Source organism: Rattus rattus, chromosome 3 (assembly GCF_011064425.1).
Source record: "Rattus rattus isolate New Zealand chromosome 3, Rrattus_CSIRO_v1, whole genome shotgun sequence".
Lineage (NCBI taxonomy): Eukaryota > Metazoa > Chordata > Mammalia > Rodentia > Muridae > Rattus > Rattus rattus.
The window spans coordinates 173,177,939-173,202,624 of NC_046156.1; the positions used below are offsets into that span (position 1 = coordinate 173,177,939).

Below are 24,686 nucleotides of genomic sequence, written 5' to 3' on the forward strand. Positions count from 1 at the left end.
CAGTGACAATGAACATCTAAAGATGTCCTGGAATAAAATTAAGATGTGATCACAGCTCTCAAACAGTGCAATAGTGTACAACCTTGTTTGAGAAACAGTAACAGTAATGGTTTGTAGTGCAAGTTGATGGTTCATATTTTTGGACTCTCTCTCTCTCTCTCTCTCTCTCTCTCTCTCTCTCTCTTTCTCTGTGTGTGTGTGTGTGTGTGTGTGTGTCTGTGTGTCTGTGTGTCTCTCTCTGTGTGTCTATCTGTGCATTAGTGTCTCTTTACGTGCTTGTCTGTGTGTCTGTCTGTGTCTGTGTGTATGTCTTTTTTTTTTTTTTCGGAGCTGGGGACCAAACCCAGGGCCTTGCGCTTGCTAGGCAAGCGCTCTACCACTGAGCTAAATCCCCAACCCTTCTGTGTGTATGTCTGTGTCTATGTGACATCTATGTGATGAGGTAGGATGTATATAGGGCTCGGCTATAAACAGGAATCACTTCCGTCTTATCTAAATTCTATCACACAGTTTGAAGGTAACTGCATAAGATTATCTTAGCTCACCAGTGGTTTTTGGCTGACATGTCACATGAGGTCAAATGTACAATTTTGACTTCTAATCACATATGAGTGTTATAAAAATCTTTGGTTTTGTTTTTTTGAATTAGAATTTTTTTCCAAATTAGTGGCAAAATACTTAGCAGTTATGCTCACCAAGTTTAGGTGGTCCAGAAAGGTGTCAAGGAAAGCATTGACTCCTGAAGTGGATGATGAACCTAGGTAAGCATCATCATAGACACTGGACAGTTGGTATCACAACTTGTTTCTTGAGCATGGCTTCCTTACCGAGTATGATACAGTACACACACTACTAATTCTATGACCATACAGGACAGCTACATGTCCACTACTGAAGAAGCTGACACTAGTGAGGTATCAATTGATGTGAAGAGCACAGCTAGGGAAGAGTAGAAGGATCAGGTTCAGGCCAGAACAGGTTGGCTCTAAGCTGGTACCCTTTCCACTGCAATGTACTCTACTGCTTCTCTCTGTTGAGGCCAGCTGCACCTCCCACTTAGCACTGTTGTTGAGGACAAGACTCTTTTCTTGAAGCTGAAGAGGCAAATCTTCTTCAGCTAGGGCTTTCTACTCAGTATGGGTCTGCTGGGAAGTTCACCCATGCATCCAATATTAGTTCTAGCAGTTGTCAGGGAGCGGGAAGCAGCCAACATCAGCATCACTATCAGCCTGATCTGGAAACTTGTCAACAATGCAACCAATCTTTAAGCCACTCCCCATTCAGGACTAGATTCAGGTCAGACACTATGGGACTTGAGCCCATTGTTTACCTTAAGAAAACTTTTACTGTGTTTCTATCACTTTAAATTTTGAGAACTCAAATTTTCATCCCTTACTCTATGGTACAAATCATAACTCAAGTGTGTCATGTGGCTGGCCTCTCCACATTGCAATTTAAGAATGGAAAGAAAGACTCTGGGCATCCCGGAAAGATCCCTCTGTGTTTCTGTGCTTTGCAGCAGCTCTGAGAACAGCATCTGAGGTGTGAATAAGCTCCCACTCTATTAGAGTCTGAGCTGTGCAGACTCTAATAAAGACTGACCCGCTGGACCTGTGAAATATGTTGTGCTGCTTTGTGGGTTTTGAATTTTGTAACTGGTCTAAACCTAGATAGAGCAAACAGTCTCTGCTCCAAGCAAGTTCCCAAAAACATAAGATGCAAACCTTACCGAAACTGTTTAGATCAATAGTTCTCAAGGTGTGGCTCACAATCCCTTTGGGGGTCAGAGAATTCTTTCACTGGTCCATATATCAAATACTTACACTGTGGTTCACAGTAGTAGCAAAATTACAGTTATGAAGTAGCAAGAAAATAACTGTATGGTTGGGGGTCACCACAGCATGAGGAACTGCATTAAAGGGTTGCAGCATTAGGAAGGCTGAATGACCGCTCTAGACTGTCCAAATAGGACTTCTAATTTTTGACGTCTTCTTGTTTGATTACTGACAGGAGGAAGTGATTGGAGATTTGAAGCCAGGCACTGAATATCGAGTGAGCATAGCAGCCTACAGCCAGACTGGCAAAGGGAGGCTTAGCTTCCCTCGGCATGTGACCACTTTGTCTCAAGGTAAAAATAGGCTCAAAATAATTAATAATGGGAAAGGACTTCCACCTACTTATGCCCTCAGTCATCAAAATTCACATGCCAGACACTGTTTTGGGCTCTAAGAGGCCAGTGGTGACCACAGTAAGCATGCATCTGCTCTATCAGAACACAGCAGGGCCAGTCAAGGCATTATCTGATTAGCACATAGTGACAGATTGTAAAATACCACAGGCTGCAGAGACTTAGCACATAGGGATGCGGAAGAAACTCACCAAGACAATTTTAAAAAATGAAACTAACCCATGGATAGGAACCAACATAGTGAAGAAGGGGAGAGAGTGGGAGAAAGTCCAGCAAATGTTCATCCATGTGGTACAGAGGTAGACCCTGGGTCCATTGCTGTCACTGTTCACACTGTGCTCTCTGTCAGGAAATGTCATTAATCCATCTCCATTCCACTACAAGAAGTGCTTAGAAAAGTGGAAAAGTCTTCCAGGCCTAAACAATAGTGTGCACAAACCCAGGAGGTTTGGAGGTCTTGACATGTAGACAGCAGTAGGTACGGGGTGACATGATTCTTTTCATACCTGAGGGGATGCACCCATATGCTCTACCACAACTGTGTATTCTGGTCATCAGAAAACATACATGCACATACATACAAGCACACATGCAGAAGGGTTAGGAAGTAAGCGGCAGTAACAATGGGGATTTATCATCCTTGGAGCTAAACACCAATTACAACATGGAAACAGAAGAACGATTGATAGGAGAGGTGTAGCAGAAGATTCTCAGGGGTACATGTCATGTGTCTCTGGGCCAGTGTAGCTAACTGAGTTGTTTGCCAGCCAGAGGTTCTGGAAAGAGAAAGGAAGACAAGATTTCCAAGTGTATGCTTCATGGTAAAGTCATGTGTGGTTTTGTTGATTGGTGTGGCTTTTGAGGCCATACCAAATAGATATGTCTCGGTAGTCGAATATGTACCTGTTTTGGACGTACCCAACCTCTCCATCAGCTGAGACAACTAGCCAAGTTTAGCTGTGTTTGTCATCCTGCCTAGATTCCTGCCTGCCCCCTGAAGCACCCCATCAGCCACATGTCCTTGTGGTTTCTGATTCTGAAGTGGCCCTATCTTGGAGACCGGGAGAGAATGAAGGAAGTGCCCCAATTCAGTCCTACTCTGTGGAATTCATTAGGTAAGTCATGGGTCATGACGTAAGACAGGGGCAGATCTTCACTTGACCTCAGCTGCATGTGTGTTCAAGGTGATGCATAGTCTTGGAGGACCATGTCTGCAACTGGGCCAACGTATGTCCCTGAATAGTCATCTTAGGTGAGCTGTCATTGGCGATACTGCCCCCCCCAGTCTCTTTTGCAGCCAAACACCACTCTGAAAATGCACCTTCACCAACAAGCTGGCCTCCATTTCAGGCTTGAAACGTGCCCTTCTGACTTGAAAGTATTGTATTTGAAATAAATATTTGATGGCTTTTCTCAGAGAGAGAGGGAAGAACATTTTTACATACAGACACCATGCACTCCAGATCCACATTACCTTGGGGTGACTTTCTAAGTTTGAGTTCAACTTGCTGCCTTCCTATCTGCATCCTAAGCTCTTGTAATGCAGTTTGATGGGCTGCAGAAATTCATGTGGAACTCGTGGTTGCCAAATCCGCTGTGCAATTCTATTTTAAAAAGAGAGAGAAGAAAAGGCAAACAAAGGGAATTCCCAATGCAAGGTCTTCGGCCTGGGGTCTCCATTTGATTCTGGGTAGAAAATGAGCGTCTAGGGTCGGGCCACCCTTCACTAAAGATGAGGGGCCCCTCTGAGGCTTCCACACTGTGGATTCATAGAGACTCGGCAGGATTCACTCTTCTGGCTTTCTGAAGCCAGGGCAATAGGTCCTGTCAAGACGTGATGGGTTGTTTTTTCTCTCTTGACCTCCCAGTTTATTCCTGGGCTGTGGGAAGCAGACATCTGTGTCCTCTGAGCTTGTTCTCAGGGAGAGCCTGATGAATTCCAAGTGGCAGAGACTTGAAAGGAGATTGAAGCAATAATCTATCGGCTTCTGTGACTGTAAAGTCTAGTGGCTGGTCTGGATTCAGGGAGCACTAGACCCATACAGCCTTGGCAGTCTGTGTTCAATGTTCATCCATCTCGCTGTCCATCAGTTCATTTTCCAGCAGGCTTTCCCTAAGGTTTTGTGGTCTTCCAGCTTAGCTCCCTACTTTCAAGAGAGGATGAATTTCTCTTTGGACCCAGCAGAATTTCTATGTGCCTCCTGATTAGCCAAGTCTAGGGCCTTTATCATTTTCCAAGCTGATTGTGATGGCCAGGGTGGGAAGAAGTTGTGAATTAGCCAAGCACTGGTTGTGTTGTAAGCTCTGAAAGCAACCAGAGGTGGAAATTTCAGACCTGGAGTGTGTAGGCTCAGGGCTCAGGAGGAATAACCCTCAAAGGGAAACTGTACAGCAACTCTTGGGAAGTGGCAAATGGATGGTAGGAAAACCTAGAAGAAAAAATGAAGGAAATAAGGAAAAGGAGGAAGAGAGGGTAGGAGGAAAGAGGGGATGGAGGGGAAGAAGAAAGAAGGGAGGAAGGAAAAGGGGGACAAGCAGGGGAGGGACACTATGGCAAAGTTCAGACCAAGGCCAAAGATAGCACATAATCCTGCCTCTCAACATATCTTTTAGGCAAAGTCTGGAGTGTGCCGAGAATAGAAAGGATTCTAATCCTGGTTCTAATACTTAAGCAATACTTGGAGTTCTAAGACTCCGGTTTTCTCATTGAAAAAGCCTGGGAGGGATTTAACCCATGATTTACTTCCACAAATAAATGAGACAACACCAAAAGAACAAAATGAACTTAAAACGTAAAAGAACTTTAAACTTTGAGAAATGAAAACTTGTCATCGTCTGCCTATCATGGGTATAACCCCCAGCAAAGAAGGCAATTCTCCTTCCCTATTAATTTTCCACTCAAACATGTATTTTTCCATATGTGATGTTAATAAAACATAGAAATAGCAGTTTCCTAGTCTTGCCAGCACACAGGAAGTAGAAAACAAAAATATTTACCTTCAGAACTAGGAGAGCCAGGAGAGAAGGCTGAATGCTTAAGTCTCCAGTCGCCATGTGGCCCTAGACAAGGCCCCTACCTCCTGAGCCTCCAGCACCTCTCAGAGTTTTTAATTCCCTCAAAGAACAGCTGGGGAAAAGGCTCTGGGTATAACAAGTTTCTTTAGAAGCCAGAATGAGAGACGAGGACTCTGAGACAGGCATAGAGAAACAAACTCGCAGAGGGTGTTACTAAAGATATTATTACAGGCAATGCAGTCTGTCCTGGAGCCTGGATCAGACAGATGCTGGGGTATGCTTGAATACTGGTCGTCGCTGGTTAAATAACTAGCTATAACCTTGAGCAAGCTGGGTAACCCTGGGGGTCTGACTTTCTTTAGCTAGAAAATTCAGGTGGTCATAGGAGGAAAAGACAAAAGATATCTCTCAGCACTTGGGGGTGCTCCATGGAAGGCTTTTTATCCTGAGTCTTTTACCCTTGAGCTACTTAAGAATGATTATATTACCCACCATTTGTTTTTAAGGAAACAACGTAAAAAGCATTAGAGAAATATAGCTAAGGGAACACTTTGTCGCCACTAGTAGGGGCTACAAAGGTAGCCAACATCCGACCCCACCAACTGCACGAATAAAATCCAGAAAAGATCCAATGTGATTTTGTACATGCCCACCCCACGCAGCCCTGCCCGTTTTGGGCCACTGTCACCATCCAGCCACCACTGGAACATATTTACTGATATTGGTTTATAACCACATAGTGGTTAGCAGATGCCTGTGAGAAGACTCAGCAGGTAAGGGGAGCTTGCTGCAAACCTTGATGGCCTGTGTTTGATTACAGAGCACATGGTGGAAGGAGAGAATTGATTCCAGCAAGACCTCCACATGTGGGCTGTCAGGCAAGCATGCTCACGTGTATGAACACACACATGCACACACACACACACACAATGCACACACACACAGACACATACACACACTGTAAAAGAAAAAAAGGTTATCAGTTCACTATATGGTGAAGCTTCAAATGATCTCAGAAGGCCCTGGCTGCAACTTTGTCCCACATGGCGTTAAACCTGAGATTTAGTGATCTTCACAAATTAGTGAACCACTAGCTTTCTTCTAAGAACTTCACTTACAGCTAGAATTTATAGCCATAAACCAGATGAATCACCACAATATTTAAGAGGAACGTGGACCTGGATTAGTTTCCCTAACCCTCAGATGTTAATGTTGAAAACACTTAGGGAGTCTTTTCTTCTCTGTTATTTTTTTGCTCTGGTGCAGGAGGACCTCCTGCCTGCTTCTGAACTACATACCCAGCTCTAAAGACTATGCTAACACAGTCCTTTTAGAAAGAATGGAAAGCAATGAAAAATGTCTCCCACCCCCTTTTTTTGGGGAGGGAGAAATTATTTAGGAACTCAGGTACTCTAGTACAAGCTCTCCTTGCCAAAAGGACCAAAATTAGCAATAAGAAGACTAGCTAGCTTAGATACCGGCTGAGACTCCAAGTTAAAAAATGACGTCATGTAAAAGCAAGAATTCTTTTTTATTATTTCGCTTTCAAAATTGAAAGTCTCAGAAGCACCTTGCAGACTGCCACATGGTCCTAGAAATTCTGCTAGCCATTAAGGCCTCAGGCTTAGATGAAAGGGATAAATGTTTTTGCAGAAATAAGATCTCCAGTCCTAAAGGTAGATCCCTTCAAACTTCAATTCGTCATTCTGTGATGGTTCCTAGTGAAACTTCTTGTCAGGGTCTCGGGAGTTGATATAAATTGAATTCCCATGTAGCAGCTTTGGGAGCCATTTGTAAACCTCAAATGCAAAAACCTTCTCTCCTACCTACATAGGACAAACTGTCTGTCAGGTTTATCATTGCCCTGTTTCATCCATCTGTTTGTGGTTTGATTAGTTTAGACCAATATGTGAATGAAGAGAGGCCAAGTGAGCTGAAGGTCAGATTTTTTTTTTCTTTTTTAATGTGATGACTTAATGGTTTGGACTTCACACCACAGTTCATTTTTGTGGGGAGCAAACTTTGCATGAAATTAACCTGTAAGGAGCAAACTTGGCATAAATTTGGCCTGTAAAAAAGACAGTGTAAGCTCTATCCAGAGCATGGGACTTTCTCTCCCTCCTGTCCCATGGGCCCTGGCTGATCTATGGGATTGAATCTCTTCCCTTAGAGCTAGGAGCATATTTTGCAGTCTTTAGGTCCCCAAAGACACCTTAGATAGAAGGGGTGTCTGTTCTCAGTTGGAAGATAACTATATTTTTCCTTTTGGCAAGCGAAACTTGACACGGTCCTCATAAATCAATAGCGACTCCAAACCACAGGGACAAAGCAGTTCTTGAGACTTTTGTCCCAGCCCAACCACTGGGCGGCCTTTTCTTATCCCATTCCAGTTCCTGCACAGACCTCAAACAGAAGCTATGTTTCTCACTAAGCAGAAATTATCACCGTGACTGAAGTCCATCCCTGGGTTCTCTCAGTTAACATTTTAATAAAGTAGTACATGTGAAAAATACCATACTTATTACTTAGATTATTGCTGTCAGCATAGTGACTGTGACCTTATGTCCAAATTTATGCACATAAAACCACTCTAAGAAGGGATACACAGGCTTTGTCAGACAGTCACAATGGCATAAGAAGGTTAAAGACTGTACTACAGGTCAGGGATTGGCAGACCTTTCCTTGAAGGACTAGAAAGCATTTTGGCTCTGTCTCAGACACTCTGCTCTACCATTGTCATAGGAAGGCAGTTGTGGACTTTAGAACCTCAGCGAGTGTGCTCCCAACAAGGTTGACAGCTGAATGTTCTTGACCATTGGATTAGGGTATCTTGTTATTCCTAATATATTTTAACTTCCTCCAACACCTTATAGGAGTCTACTATAGACATCTACTCATACTGGCCTGTGTTACTAATGAATGTGTACCAATTATGGGTAAGATAGAGGCAATTAAACTGTGACCAGAGCTTTGTGACAGTGTCGTGAGGAGTGTAGAGTCTGGAGTGTTGAATTGCACAGTGGGACTGAGGGCATGGGCTCTGGGGAATACGTTCTTGGCACCTCAACTTATTTTTAATCTTGAAAGTTTTAATCGACAGATCAAAGTTGCACATATTTGTGGGTGACCCAGTTCTGAAGGCGTCTGGGTAGGCTTCCTGAGGTAGCTAGGAAAGATACATCAGTGGTAGCTGCAGAAGATGGAGGGGGGAACAATATTAAAGGGTTAGACTAGAGGAAGCCATTTAAGCAATGGCTTGGAGGCAAGAAGAAAATGTTCCTGCAATTGCTGAGAAAGCCTGGAGCGATGTGTGGGGAGAGGAGTAAGCCAGCGTCAGACCAAGAAAGGCATTAAGAAAGAGTTCACTTTTTATCCTGAAGGGAAAAGGGAACCGCAGAAAGTTTTAAGGAGGAAAGCAATTTCAGTATTAGCATTTTTGAAAGACCATGTAGACTTCTCAAGGAATGTAGAGACGAACTGGACAAAGTCCCAATGATTCTTGAGCTTGCAGTCTAGAAAGAGAGACAGAAAAATGAAAGAAACTATATCTAAAGGTGGTCGTCAGTGTACCAGCAGCATTGGGTTCAAGGCGCCAGGAGATTTTAGAGAACCCCATGACACTGGCACCTGAACTAGTGCTCCTGAAGAGTGAAGTGGGAAGTGGGAGAAGCTCCTAAGCCATCAGCAAATTCAGTGTCCCTCAGCAAATGTTAAATGTCATATCGGAGGAACCATTATGGTTTGAAAGGGACCACAAGTATCTGAAGCTATTATGCATTTGATCTGCTTTACCTTCGGCCAGCGGGGCAACCTCCACTCTCCAGGCCATCCTGTATATGTTACCACATCCCCCGGAGGGTGGCTTCCTGCTCCAACAAAATCTACCCTCAAAAAGATTTTCCTAGTGTGATGTAAGTACCTTGAGCCCAGTTTCCAGGTTAATGCCTGTAGGATGTTTACGCTTCACCTCCGTCTCAGCTTCAAGGACACCGGTTCTCAAACTGTGAAAGATGATGGATTGGAAGGCATTTGGACTCATTGAGGAGGTCGTGCCCTACCAGTTTTTCAAAAGGAAAATACAATAGAATAGAAAGAAAAAATGAGAGGGAGTCTAAAGGACATAAACAGGGGTTATGAAACTTTGTTTCCTCTCTCTCTCTGTCTCTCTCTGTCTCTCTCTCTCTCTCTCTCTCTCTCTCTCTCTCTCATCTCTCTCTCTGTCTCTCTCTCTCTCTCTCTCTCTCTCTCTCTCTCTCTCTCTCTCTCTCTGTGTGTGTGTGTGTGTGTGTGTGTGTGTGTGTGTGTGTGTGTGTGTGTGTATGTCACGGTGCCCAGGACCTGTCTTTCTGTGAATCATACAAAAATCATTCCTCTGAATCAATGTGGTTTGAGGTCAAAGGCTCCCTACCCTGTTCTAGAAGTTGCTTTTCACTCAGCCTTCCACAGCTGATGGCCACCTTCCTCTGCTTCTGTACAGCCATTGTTTCAGGAGCCATCCCACCCAAGGCATACATACACCTTTATTCCTAACCACTCTTAACTGACACCAGGGTTTCCCTTCTAATGGCTCTGTAAGGAGTCACTGGGCATCTTATTCCCATGTCTAATACTCAGAAGTGTTTACACCATCATCACCAGATACAGTCTTGTTTCTTTACTAAAGACAACTGCCCTATATCTCATGCATTTAAGCCAAGCAGTGTCCATTCTTTGAACTCTGCCTCTAGTGGTCAAGGACTGACTTAGTCATTCTTAACCTGTGGGGTCAAAAGACCCTTTCACAAGGGTCAAATATCAGATATCCTGTGTATCAGATATTCTCATTATGATTTATAACAGTAGCAAAACTATAGTTATGAAGTAGCAACAAAAATAACTTTATGGTGCGAGGTCACCACTACATGAAGACCTCCAAAGGATCACAGCATTAGGAACCACTGTACTGACTGATCAACATAGAAAACCATTTCCTGCTATGAGCAGTGTGCCTTTTCTACAAAAATTCACAGTGAGCATGCGATTACTCTGAAAGTTCATATTAATGCCTTTTCTGCTATAGGTTTTTTTTTTACTCAGGTTTTTGACCCTTATGTCTATTGAATTGATTTGCTTAAAAATTAACATGAGATTTTCTAAATACCCTGTTGAATTTCACTTGGGTTGGCTTTGCCCTGGCATTTCTATATATTGAAGTCACTTTGAATTTTGATTCTATCACAGATCTTATGGAGAGTGACTTAGTTAATCTTACTATTGCTATGATAAAACACCAAAACATAAGCAACTTGGGGACAAAAGAGTTTATTTCACTCACAATTCTTTATAACTGCTCATCATCAAAGGAAGTCAGGACAGGAACTTAAGGAGGGCAGGAACCTGGATGCAGGGGATGATGCAGAGGCCATGGAAGAATGCTGCTTCCTGGCTGGCTCTCATGGCTTGCTCAGCCTGCTTTCTTATAGAACAGAGGACCACTAGCCCAGGGGTGGCACCAATCACAAAGGGCTGGGCCCTCCCAGATCAACCACTAATTTAGAAAATGCCTATTGGCTTGCCTACAGCCTGATGTTATGGAGGCATTTTCTCAATCGAGGCTTCTCCTCACTTGAGTCCCTGATGACTCTAGCTTGTGTCAAGTTGACATAAAACTAGCCAGAACAGAGAGTTCATGTCCCAGACCAATATCTGTATTCCCTAAAATTCTTTGGATTGTTTCTTTTTTTTTCTTTTGAGTTCAAACTACTAAAATCTTTGTTGATGTTTTTAACTTGACCATGCCTTATTTATCTGAGAATTCTTCCCACCCTGTGTATTTTTTCTTCTTCTTAACCACTTACATTGTTCTTGGAACCGTACCCTGCACCCCCCCCACCACACACACACATTCCTTTTTTATCCATTTGAACTTTTCTGAGACACATGGTTATTCCATGCTGGCTAATTAAACAACAGTCATTTAATATTTTCAATATATGTATTTAGAGGTAGAACATCAAAAAGTTAATTATGTTTTCTTTCTTGTTTTCTTACAAGACCTTCAAGGTGCTTGCAGTCCAGTTTTGTGTTGTGTTGGTATGATCCCACCCTGCAAAGACCTGTGAAGTGTGTGTGTGTGTGTGTGTGTGTGTGTGTGTGTGTGTGTGTACACTCCTGTGCGTGTGAACTTGTATAGATAGATATCTTGAGCATAAGTCAGTTTATATGTTCACACTCATATTATTTAATTTTCTCATTGCTGTAACAGAATGCCAGACAGAAACGCCTCAAGGAAGGAAATTCATTGTGCTTCACAGTTTGAGGGTATAGTCCTTTATGGGATGGAAGGCATGATGGTGACAGCTGCTCTAGCTGTGGTGGCAGGAGCTTGAGGCAGAGGGTCACATGGCACCAACAGTCAATAAGCAGAGGGAGATGAATGTTGATGGTCCACTTGCTTCCTCCTTGTTAGTTAAGTTGGGATCCCAGCCTAGGGAATGGTGGCACCACAGCCTAAAGAATGGTGTTACCCCAGCCTAGGGAATGGTGTCACTCCAGCCTAGGGAATAGTGCCACCACCCACAGTGGCCCTTTTCACTTCAGTGAAGCCTCCTTAGGAACACATTCACAGACAACACCACCTAGGTAATTCAAATTTCTGTCAGATTCACAATAGAAATCAACCATCGCATCCCCCCATTTGCTTACTTAGAAGTTCTCGCTGTGCAGCACTGAGATCATTGGTGAAAGTTTAATTTAAAAAAATCAGTTAAAATTATAACTGATATTTTAAAATGATGGTAATAACTGAAACATCCTTTTTAAGAAAAATTCTGTAAATGTACATTAATTAACCACTTTGTTAATATAGCTATGGTAGTTCCTTTGTATGTGGATTTCCTGACTGCATTGCCACCTTGATATTCTTATGTACTAATAGTTTCTTGAAGAGAATCAAACTTAACCAAAAACTTACAGTTATTTGCAATGCTGAGGGCAGAATTTTACAATAATTTCTCAAATTCTCCCTTTTCCTGGTTCAGAGATAATTATTTAGGTTTCAGCTTTATCGAGTTTTTAAAAAACAATATAATTAGCTCCCATTTTATTCTTATATCTCATTGCTTTCTGAAATATTAATAATTATAATAAACATGAAGGCCACAAAATGAAGTCAAATGTGGTGTTGTATGCCTTATAATTTATGCACTCTGGGGGCTGAAGCAGGAAGATCAACATTGGAAGGAAGACAAGGCTACAGAGTTAGGCCCTTTCTCAAACATAGCACTAATAAATCATCAATAGGTTTTGGGATAAGCTCAATTGGCTTTTGGTGAGTTGGGTGTTCAGTTGGTAGGAGCAAATACAGGTCAGTCATTAAGCAGACATCGATACAGAAGACCTTGACTGTGTACAGAGAGAAAGAAAGATGCTCCAGGCTTGTTTACCTACTCGTGTTCTGATATTTTGTGCTAATCTTTTGTGTAGATCGAATGGGCATCCTCATCAGGGCTTACCCCTTCTCTTGGTCATCGCACTTACCTACATGCACTTAGTACTTAACATATTACATGACATACTTGGTGTTGCTCTGATCTCCTCCGCCCAAGGACTCTTCCTTTGTTCCCTGGGTTCCATTCCTACGTTTGTTCAAATCCAAACACTTTCATAATTTAATTTAAAGCCTTCCTGGTTCTTGCAGACTTCCCAAAAGAGGTCAGTTTACATTGAACTATTTTAATTGAGTTCCTGGGGTTGGGAGATGGCACAGATATTGAAGGACCTTGCTGTTCAGTTCCTAGTATCCATGCCAGGCAGCTCACAATCACCGGTAACTTCAACTCCAGGAGATATTATGGCATTATGCCTTCTTGTAGCCTCCTGATACTTACATATAGGTGGAGCACACACGTGCATGCACACATGTGCACACAAAGCACACATGCAAACACACACTTAAAATTAAATTTCAAATACATTTATTAAAATATGCTATTTTGTTTTGCCTTCCTGCTGATCCTTTGAGGTCCTGTTCCTGCACTGACCTCCAGAATAGTACTATTCCCCCAATTACACTATTAGCTCCCCAAGGTAGGTGTCTTTATACTTTCTGAGAAGCCTCACAGAATACAATTCCTGTTATATTGGATCCTGACAAGGCAGAATTTCATGGTATCAAGAAAATGATTGTTCATTAAGATTTTGACCGGCAGTGGGTAAGGTGGTCAAAATGTCACAAGAAAAGAAATAAGAGAAAAATACAGTTCAATATCTTTAGGTAAATTTTCTTCAGTCTATCTTTATAAAGGTAGAATGGTAGATCTGGTTCATAAGTTTCGGGGATCATAATTATCTTTGAGAATATGATGGAGAACCTATGGGGGGGCTCTTACTTAGAAAAGTAAAACAAGGGCTCAAATACAAAATCTTGCTTATAATTCCTGGGAACCCTTAAACACTCACCAGGCTGCCAGTGGTAAGCAATTCTTCCCAATAAAGTGAGTCAGTGGGTGAATGCACCCTGATTGCTTCAGTTGACTTCTTGAATTTCGAGAAGCCATTGCTGGCTCTGGATTCATTGCCCGGTCATCTAAAAGAGAGGCAGGAATGTCCTAGCCTAGCCTCTCCTACGGTGTGAGATGCCTGAATTGGCTCCTGTCCACTTCTTAGAAAGTGTTGCAAGTTTGAGCTGCTGATAGCTGGCCTTCTGTACGAGATTTGTAGCTTAGCGTTGCTATGGTGACTTGGCTGGCAACATTGTAGTTAGGATAAAAGTCCCTCCAGTGGAAGAAGAGAAAGCTAGTGTTGAGAATGGTTTAAGACAATACTCCCGTCAGGTTACCTCTGTCAGCCTCACCTTTGTCCTTAGGACCTCAAGAGACTCTGGAACCAATGAAATGGAAAACCTGACGCAAAACTAGAGGCAAAGTATTAAAGGTTTTGAACGATTATTCAGCCCATGTGAGCTATATATTATGAAATTAAATGTTAATGATTTCCATTGGAAATAGTTGGTTTTTTCTTTTTCTGTCTGCATGGGATGAACAAAGAATAGACAATCCTCCCTACCAGCCTTCCCCAACCCCTGTAACTTTTGCATGAAGATGGCTGCAGTCATTTGTGAGTACCTCTGGATAAACAAAAGCACACCCAACGAGATTAGGGTTCTTTCCCCTAGAAATAGCACAGGGGAAGCTTAGCAAATAACAGGAGAGTTTTATCTAAAGACCATATCTCTTCTGCCTTTACTTCTGGGTATCTCCAGTGGCTCTCCTCTGTGAAGTGATTCTGTGCTAATGGGAATTTGCAAATGAGTTTCCTTCCCTGGCTCAGCTTTTTCTCTTAGATGATAAAGTCATTTTAGAGAAGAATTCCACCTTTAGGACAAGACGGAAGGAAGGGAAGGAAGGGAAGGAAGGAAGGGAAGGAGGAAGGAAGGAAGGAAGGAAGGAAGGAAGGAAGGGAAGGAAGGAAGGAAGGAAGGAAAGGAAGGAAGGAAGGGAAGGAAGGAAGGGAAGAAGAACTCAGCCCTGCTTCCTCCAGTAGGCATGCCCTGGGATTTTTCTTTTTTCCCCAGACCGCACACTGACAGCACCCACAGCTCACATCCACTTGGTGTGGTAAGCCGGAGGAAATCTCGATTTCCTTCCTGGACTTTTAGTAAGTCCTGCTAATGAAAAACTAGGCAAGCACACATGTAAGAAAAAGAGTCCATCTGGGCTTGGAGTTTTACTTCTGATATGTTCTTCACAAAAAACAAACACCAACTACTACTTTTTAAATTCCTGGGAGTAGGGGACATTTAACACCAGATGGGTTAAGGGAGGAACCAGCTGAAGGTCTGCCCACCATCAGGGTTTTGTTTTTGTTGTTTTGTTTTGCTTTGCTTTGCTTTCATTTTAACTTAACCTCATCCCATCAACCCAAGTTGGACTCAGCAGTTCTCAGTTGTGACCTTGGTCAAGTCTCTTGCCCTTTGAGAACATTAGTTTCTCTTTTAGTATGAAAATCAAAACGCAGAAGATTGAGCCTTTTAAGGTTAGTGCCTACTACAGAAGGTAGTTATTAGAGGTAAAGGAGTTAAGGCCACCAGAACAGTGCTTGGCACTTGGATTTGATAGATGCAATTAGCAGCCATTCACATGAACCCTCCAGTTAGGCTGCCTGCTGTGCACTGCCCTTCCCAGCTTCACCCTTCTTACAACCTGCAATGTTCTTCCCCTCCTTTACCCTGAACATCCAGATGGGTTACACTGTCCTAAAGAGATGTAGGACAGCGCTATGTGAGTTTATGTTTTAATTGTGGCGTTACGGAGGTAAAAGGAGACAAAATTTAAAGATGAATTTATCTTGTGTGTGTGGGTGTTTTTGCCTGCATGCCAGTGTGTACACCATGTGTGTTTCTGATGTCCCCTGGGACTGGAATTACAGGTGGTGATGAGCCATGCATGACATGGATGCGGGGAATCAAATCCAGGTCTTCTGCAAGCAGAACTGTTCCTAACCACCAAACCAGGGCACCAGCCCATATAAATGAGTCCTAAAAAATATTTTATTTTTATTATTTGTATTTAGAATATATTATATTCATAAATATATCGTATATTGTAAATATAAAATAAATTATTTACATTTATAACTTGTATTTATTATTAATAATTTGTGTATTGCTATATCCAAAATATTATCATTTCAACATGAATTCAGCATGAAGATAAAATCAATTTTGTATTTATGGAGGAGTTAAACTTCCTTTCTTTTTTCTTAAAAAGCTTGTATGCCTTTTGAACTTGTAGTACATCTCAATTCATGCTGGCTATATCCCAGGGGCTAACTAGCCACGTGGGTTAGCAGTACAGTATGGGAAAGGGCAGTAAGCAAGCAGCTGTGAGTTATTAACTACAGTAAATAAGTCCCCTGAGTAGTGGCTGGCACATATTTACGGTATGATACTAGCATGTGTGCTCCATGCAATCTTCATGCCAGCTCCCTTATCTTGGTCCCTACATCATTCACAGTTTACATATAGGAAAACTGAGACTTAAAGACATAAAATTTATATAATATATATATATATATATATATATATATATATATATATATAACAAAAGGATCAGCTGCTACTAAGTAGAGGAACTCAGATTTGTACTTGGCTCCTCCGGTTCCAGAGACTATCCTGGCTTTGTGAATACCATTTCCTTGATTAAAAATCTAAATGAAGACCTACCATCATTGCAAGGCCCTCAGATGGACATGTGAAAAGGTAGCACATTGACACAGACATAATTTATTGAGACTAGGAATGTCTGTGGATGTCGTCACCCTATAAAATTTGTATTTGTTTACTCAGGAATAGATTGCAAAGAGATGGAATCTTTGCTCTCCTGATCTCTAGGGATGGAACTGCCAAGGAGGAATCTTGGTTAGGGAACATCTGGAAAATACAGTTCTTGCAGATAAATGCTCCCACGTGGGGTCTTTATGTCCTGGTGAAGGCCAGGCAGGCAGAAGTAGATGGTCTCTAAGCACTGCTTAGAACTGGCCCTAAAGATGATCTACTTGCTTTTATTGGCAGGCGCTTACAGTTGATGACGTTATGGTTTGAAAGCAGGACCACTTTCAGATAGGAAATGTTAACTCACTTTTATGAGCATAGCTCTCAGAGTGAAAATGGTGTTAGCCCCCATGGCCAGCCAGCTTCTTTTCCCTATGGTATTTCTGAGCTGTTGCTTTTCTTATTTTTAATCATTAAAGGCCAGATTTTGACAAGAGCTGGACCATAATCCAAGAGCGCCTGCAGATGGACTCCATGGTTATCAAAGGCCTTGATCCAGACACCAACTACCAGTTTGCTGTGAGAGCCATGAATGCCTATGGCTTCAGTCTGCGCAGCCAGCCCAGCAACACCATCCGAACCCTGGGTGAGTGTGTACCTGTCCTGAGGAGTGTGAGCCGCTGTGGGAGCTGAGGTTGCCTCTCAGAGCCTCACTTGCCTGGGGCTTCTTAGTGCCCAACAGATGAACAGCCTGGGATGCTGCTCTCTCCGGGCTTCTTCCTGCAGTTTTCCCAGACCTTTTGAAGGTTCGACTCTCCACAGGGACACGGGCTATTTCTGTTTCTAAGCAGTCAGGGAAGGTTTATTTTTGCATCGTCCTTGGGGAGTTTCTGGTCGGTTTTTGTGCACAATCACGGGGCCGATCACACAGCAGATGACATGCACAGTCTCTCCCTGTCTCTAGTCTCATCATCAGTTCATCTTGATACCCTGGGGGGGGGGACTAAAACCCACCCCCAGACTCTTTTGGTTAGTGCTTGCCTGCCAAATTGAGGACTCTCAGCAGAGTGTGGTGAACATCCCTGGACGACTGGAGCAGGAGGAGCAGTGTTAATTCAAAGCCAGCTTAGGGTGCTTACTAAGAGCCTGTAACAAAACAAAAGGGACGTTCAAGTGACATCCGCCCCTCTGGGTGGTGGCCAGCACATCTCAGGACAGATGTTGGCATGCTAACATGTAACTTGGGGGGCTAGTTGACTGTGTGAGTTCTCATGGTGCCTCTGGGGATCTGGAGGAAGCTTAGGACCAATGTTGAACAAATAAACCGAGGCTTATCTTCAAAGTCCAATCACATCTTTGGTCTGGGGTTCAGTTAGCTGTCACATGGTGTCAAAAGCTGAAGGGTTCAGGCAAGCTTGTCAAGTCCCCCCCAGCCCAGCCCAGCTCCAAAGTCTTTGTACTTTGGGAAAACATGTACATAAACCTAGAAGCATGGGCAGTGAGGACTTAGAAGGGAGATACAAGCACATTTTGTTTGAAAGGTCTTTGCAGTTCAGCATGTGAATTCCTCAAGAGCCCTGCAGCTGGGGCAGGCCTGTTTATCCAAGAGAGGCGCTCCAAAGGGGAAGCTTACCCTGAGTAGCCAGTTTTCCATTGGCCTTGCACAAAGCCCTATTTTTGTTGTTAGGATCTGAATAAGGACCCCCGCTCCACCCATAGCTGTCTTCAAAGGCTAATGCTATTCCCAGGAAGATATCCACCAGGGCTTGCAAGTCCTTGGGCTTTGGTCTCTGTTAAAGAGAGTACCCATCCTGTAACCTCCAAGGTTGCGATCTTCTTCAAACTGAGTTGTTGGAGTTGCAGTGGGGCCTCACCTCTAAAATCACTCCCTGTCTCTCTGCTTTCCCACCACGCAACAGCTACAGGGGAATAGTAATTGTCAGCTTGTTCTTCCGAATCGAGATGCTGCCCAAACAGACTGTTAGAATGAAGACCCTTCTTTCCAGAAGACAGACTAGCATTCTACTCCAAGGGCAGGCCTTCCGTTCTCGCTAAATGCGTTCTCTTCTATCATCTCACATTGACCAAAATATAGAGAACTGGAGCTGAGGGCTTGCCGTCCTTCGGAACACGTAGGTGGTCTTGTTTGTGTGTACTCTGGCACCTTGTGTGGGTTCACTGCTTTTTCCCATCCCTTAACTTGGAAATTCTTTGTTCCACACCTCCATCTGTCCGCAGCATCCTCCAAGTCATAGAGTAAAGAACAAAGAAAGATGATATGGAACAACTCAGGTTGACCCTGTCCTGGGATGGACGTGGGAGAGGACACTAGCGTAAGGAACAGATTTGTGGGTGGATAGAGCAACCCCTTAAGGATTTTCTTTTGGTAAATGATGTGGTCTTTGAGGTTCTACTTGTTTTTTCTCCTTTTCTTGATCCTATTGTTAACGGAAAAAGTAGGGAAAGAGACACAAAGATACTTTATAAATAGGAAACATTTTTTTTGCATTTGTGACTCCCAGAGGAAGTAAAATTTTATAATTTCGTAGTGACTATTCACAAAAAAGTACAACAAAGTCAAACAAAGGCAAACAAACAACAAAACACCCTCCCCACCCCCAAAAATCCAAAACCTCAGTGAAGACTTTATGAGAGTTTGTTATTGTTATTTGGGGTGTTTTGTTTTGTTTTTGAGACCTGACTTAGGGTAGCCTCCAATTCTTTATGTAGCAAAGGATGACCTAGAGCTTCCAATCCTCTTCCTAAGTGCTGGGATTGTAGACATGTACTACCGTGCCCAGTTTATGCCATGCTGGGTATTAAACCCAGTTCTTCATTCATGCAAAGCAAACCCTGTAGCAACTAGGGTACATTCTCAGCTCATAATATTAACCAATATTCTGAAGTACATAGAAATCTGGTGCTCCCTCACAGGTATGTATTATCAAGTTAGGATTTCAGGAGTAGACACCATTGGATGAATCACTGCATGGAAACACAAGAATGTGCTGTAAGTGATGCTTCAGGTGAGGTTTTCCTCTTGAGGCTATATTACTGCCTCAGAAACCCCTTTATTCCAGCACATTCTTGTTCTTAATTTGGTATTGGTTGTAACCTATATTGCTTCCAAAGCACATTTTTTTTTCTGTACAGAAATTATACACTTGCCACTAGGCTTTTGTGAGTTAATGATTTTGAAGTATCAGGGTTGACACTGGAAAGCCTGTTGTGAGCCGGGCCTCGTGCTGACTACTGTGCTTCTGTGAAATCCATTAATCTCTCCCAGAAACTTGGGGTGGGAGGGATAGCATCCTCTTCATATAGATGGAGAAAAATAGCATCCCTGAACGATTTCTGATTTTCCCAAGACCGATAATTATGAAGGCAGTACTTGAAGTTGGGCTTGCTGACTGAGTAGCTACTTCCCCGGGTATGAGCCTGACCAATGGAATCAGTCTGCTAACACACGGCAGCACAGGAGAGGGTCAGTCAGTGATTCAGTGAAGGGTGGGCTAATCTGTATAGAATCTCAGGACTGGGGCGGTGCTGGCGGCACAGGGCCCAGCTTCCAACATTTGCATTCCTTTCCTTTACAAAACAAATATTGCTTTCTCCTGTCTTCCTCTCTGTGCCCTTTTGCAGCCACATTTCCATTCTACACTCCATTCCTAACCCCTGACAACAACACTTCCATCCCACCGTTCATCTGCTAGCATCATTTTGGGAAGATCGGGCAGATAGTGATGGGAGGCCAGAGCCCAGCCTGCGCTCAGCCGACGTGAAGACCAGGGTGGTTGGGATGGAGGCTTGACAGGTACATACCTCATCTGCTTCAGCCTTGTTCACACACAGAACAGAATGGGAAGAAAAAGATCCTTAAGACTTCAAGTATCTGGTCCTCTCTTGAGAAACATGGTTTTGTTGGTCACTCTAAATAATGGTGCCCTGCCCTGCATTTACCTCAGGCCTCTCACGGGAGGGAGGCACCTCACTACTCAGTCTCTGTGTTGTTGCCACCAGGAAAGGGAAATTAAGTAGATGTGTATTTTTTTTTTAAAATTCCGTGATAGGAAGACCAACAGCGTTATAATTGCCTTTGATCTTGTAAGTGACTAGCTGATATGCCAGGCTGGGGGTGTTGTAGGCTATGCACCCACCCCACTTACCTTCTGAGCTTCACGCTTGGCTCAGTTAGGAAGCATAAGGGCAGGGAATAAAGGACACGAATAGTAAATAGAGAGGAAATAAAGCATAGACAAAGATTGACATACAATACATATATAACCAATCCTGAGGTTATGTAACATCCCTGAGGAAGACCGTGAACCTTAGCACCCCAAATCATTTTGTCTCGAGTGTTCTGTCCTTGTAATATAGTCAGAGAAAGAATCAATAAATTCTTTATTGAAGTGGATCTTGGGTCCTCAGGGCAGTCCCTCATAGATATATTCTTTTCTCTCCTGCCAATAGTCACTTTGCTCTCACTGCCTCCGGCCTTGGGCACCTGTTCTTTCCTCAGCATAGAGCTTTCTCAGATCTTTCTGTGGCTCTGACAGTCCTCTCTTTCTGCTTTTGGGTCCTCGCTCACTTCCTTAGCCTTCCGTTCTTCCCACGCCCCTGCTTCGTTCTCTCTAGCAGTGCCACTGTCTGGAGGTATTGTATGCATTTCATTATGCGTGTTTCCCCGGACAATAAGCTCCTTGATGGGGCTGGGGTAAATATGGGACTTGGTCAATGCTGACGGCCCCATGCCCTCCACCATGTCAACTCATAAATGCCACTGAGTTCATGTGCGAGTGTGACTTAACCAGCGGAGAGGCTGGCGTAGAGGTTGAGCAACCGTGTGGCTGATGTCAAAGCAGAAGCAGGCAAGGGTAATCTAGAAGACCATGCAGGCCCAAAGTGAGCTACCCAGTGGGAAAATTCTTAGGCAAAGACATTGAAGTCCCCAGAACTACAATGCACAGAAATAAGGGGAAAGGGAACAGGATAAAAGAAGAGGAGGGGAGAGTGGGGAACAGAGAACGTAGCCTCAGTAAATTTAAATTCAAGGCAGTAGGGATGGAGGAGAGGACTTGGTGATGGGGCATTAGAAGGAATATTAACATCCTATTCCAAATCAAGCTGTCAGTTCTTGCCTGTGCTCTTTCTTAACCTTCAGCATAAATATTATTTATTGTCTTTGCCTCTGCTCCCACGAAGTTTCACTATGGCCCCAGATCTTCACAAACATTGTTCATTTGGATTTTTGCCATCTTCCCAAATCCAAGCTTTTCTACAGTTTTAGACCTTCCTCTTCCAGTGATCTAAGACAGGCGTACATGGCTCCAATTAGTCAGATTTCTACACTAAGCGCTCCTCCCCACTTCCAGGTGTCTGGTGACGTCTGTTCCTATTTTTGATTGTTCAGTGTCTGTGTGTGACCCGGACTTTTGTCCACTTTTACTCTGAGATTGGGACCTTTACTTCTTTCCATTTCAACTTTCTTCATAGAGACCAGCTTCAGTATGCTGGGGTTCTCATGTACATGCTACACATATATAACCACAGAACAGATTTCTGCCTCTCTCTAGTCTCAAGTAACATTTTCTACTTGGGAGTGGTGCTTCAAATTGACTGTAGTAAGAGCACAGACAGGAAGCGAATGGGGACAGGTACCTGTTCTAAGGATCTGTAGGAATCAATCAGGAACTAGTCTGAAATCCATGCCATTACCTCTCTGTATTCCCTACAGCCTGGTGCGTATGAGAAACCCTTGCTGATCTGGAGCTTTTAGCTGTCCTGTAAGCCCTGTTCTTTATAAAACAAAAATCTAGACGACAACTGAGGGCTTGAGAAATCTGTAGATTCTCAAAATCCCATACATTCCCTTTTGCTCAGTTTCCCCATTTCTATGATAGCATAGTAAATGAATGGTAAATGTAGTAATCTCTAATTCCTGGGATTGCTCTGAGGAAGTACCTGTGGGGCACAGATTGTTCTTTCTGTTCACTCTTCAAGTGATGCAATGTGTTAATAGGCAAATTAAAACCTAACAGAGCCCAGAATTATACCCTCGTGTCTCTAGTTTTCATTGTTGTTGTTTTTTTTTTTTAATCTCTCCAAAGTCAGCCACGCACTCAGACAAGAATCTGTAAATTTTTCTATGAAGGTCTAGTTAGTAAATATTTTAGACATTAGACTTGGCTGTTGCTGAAGATATATATAGCGTGCCTGAGTGTGCACCAATAAAAGTTAATTTATAGACACTGAAATCTGAATTTCTTATGTTTGCACGCCATCAAAAATTTATTCTTCAAAATTCTAAAAATGCCAAAACTATTGTCCATCCATAAACAAGCTACATGAGCTGCCATTATCCCGTGGACTTGTTTGTTGAGCTCGTAGTCCTGGGATTTATCCTCCAAAGTTTTAAGAGTCTTTAAAAACTTTGGAGAGTTCTTTTTTTAAGTAGCCATTTCGTTTTAAGCTTGGAAGGAGCCAATTAGTACGTAAAGATGAAATTGTTCCTGTGGCAGAGCTCTGTGATTTAATTTTTGAAAAATCTTCTTAAAGAAGAGACCCGAGAGCCTCAGCCCAGCAGCTGAGAGAGGTTGCACGGCTCGGTTTGAGAGAGGAGAAACATGGGGAGGGGAGAGCTGCCGCGCTGGGCTTTTCTCCAGGATGGAGGAGAGGCCTGTAAATTAGAGCTCCACGGCTTTGTAAATCTTTAGAATGGAAGATGGAAGCGGAGACCGGAGGAGGAACAAATCACGGGTTTCACTCCTAGCGGAAGAACCTGCATCCTAAGTGTGTATCTGCGCATAAACATAACTGCAAATGTGATTCTACATTCAGGGTGCCCGCTGCCGTAATCGCTCTATTGATTTGCTAATGCCTGGATTCATGTAAATCTGAATTACACCCATTTGCACAACTTTATTGGCTTTGAGGGGAATGATTCACCTCGTGTTTAAATACCTGATACCTATTAATTGCCCCCTGGAGGCCTTTGTGCATGCCATCATACATTCATTTAGGATCAGCACACCCATATTTTATCCTCGTGCTAGAGAGAGAGAAGACAAACTAAAGCAAATGATAAGAAAATATAATTTCTCAAACTCAAGGCGAACCCCGTGCTCTGCCCTGAGCCACAACACTTTCCTGTTGGGTTCATCCTGTGGGGAACGCGGCATTCCTAACACCTCAGGGGGACTCCAACTTTAGTTAGGGTACCCACTGCTCAGGTCACACAGACTTCCACAGCACCCTCATAGTTCTTGTGTGGCAAATTAAAAGAGTGAAATCTGTGAGCCACAAAGGATGTTTTAGAAATAAATTTATTACAGATTCGTGGGTGAGGGCGTAAGGAAAGCAGGGAAGAGGGAACTCCATACAACAGGGGAATTAGGGGGCGCCATCAGTATCTCTGTTAGACTGCTGGTCTTGGGGGCTTTTTAAAGAGCTTCTAGCAAAGACTAGCAGAGGGATGAGAAGGTGTCTGGGTATTTTCGTTAATGTCCTACTGATGTGAGCAGACACCATGACCATAGCAACTCTTCTAAGGACAACATCTAATTGGGGCTGGCTTACAGCTCAGAGGTTTAGTCCATCATCAGCCATGGTGAGCATCGTGGCAGCGCATAGGCAGACTCGCTGCTGGCGAGGGAGCTGAGAGTTCTATATCTGGATCTGCAGTGAGCAGGATGAGAAAGTGAGCCACTGGGCTTGGCATGAAGCCTCAAAGCCCACTCTGAGTGACACATCTCTTCCAATAAGGTCACATTTCCTAATGCCACTCCCTAGTGACCAAGCATTCAAATATATGAGTCTATGGAAGCCATTCCTACACAAACCACCACACTGCCTTCTCTCTGTGTTAGCCACTTCCTCGTATTTCCATTTCAGGCAAAGATCACATTTAGGAGAAGAGCCAGCAAGGACCAGGAAGCAGGACTTTTCTGGCCCTTCTGGCCTCCATCACAGTCATGGTCAGAGCTGCTGATCTGGGGTCATGCTGATCTGGGGTCATGCTGATCTGGGGTCATGCTGATCTGGGGTCATGCTGATCTGGGGTCATGCTGATCTGGGGTCATGCTGATCTGGCCTGCTCAGGTAGAACAGCATCTGTCCCATATTCATACCAATCACTTCCTAGCCTCTGAGTTCCCGTTCCGGTTAGGTTCCTTGGTGAGCATCTAGGATAGCAACAACAGTTCTCTCGGTGTATACCAGAGTCTGGTGTGTTCT

At 43.3% G+C, this 24,686-nt stretch overlaps 1 protein-coding gene across 3 annotated transcripts in view; it reads left to right on the forward strand.

The window, feature by feature from the left end:
* The window catches only part of Egflam (EGF like, fibronectin type III and laminin G domains), a 173,008-nt gene that overhangs the window by 82,432 nt on the left and 65,890 nt on the right, over positions 1 to 24,686 (forward strand). For 2 of the 3 annotated variants that reach the window (XM_032898808.1, XM_032898809.1), the window contains exons 4-6: positions 2,011 to 2,128; positions 3,168 to 3,303; positions 16,934 to 17,100. In XM_032898808.1, the coding sequence (XP_032754699.1) occupies positions 2,011 to 2,128; positions 3,168 to 3,303; positions 16,934 to 17,100 (421 nt within the window). Of the gene's footprint in view, positions 1 to 2,010; positions 2,129 to 3,167; positions 3,304 to 16,933; positions 17,101 to 24,686 lie in introns of those variants that run through there. The other variant, XM_032898810.1, reaches the window with a different exon arrangement.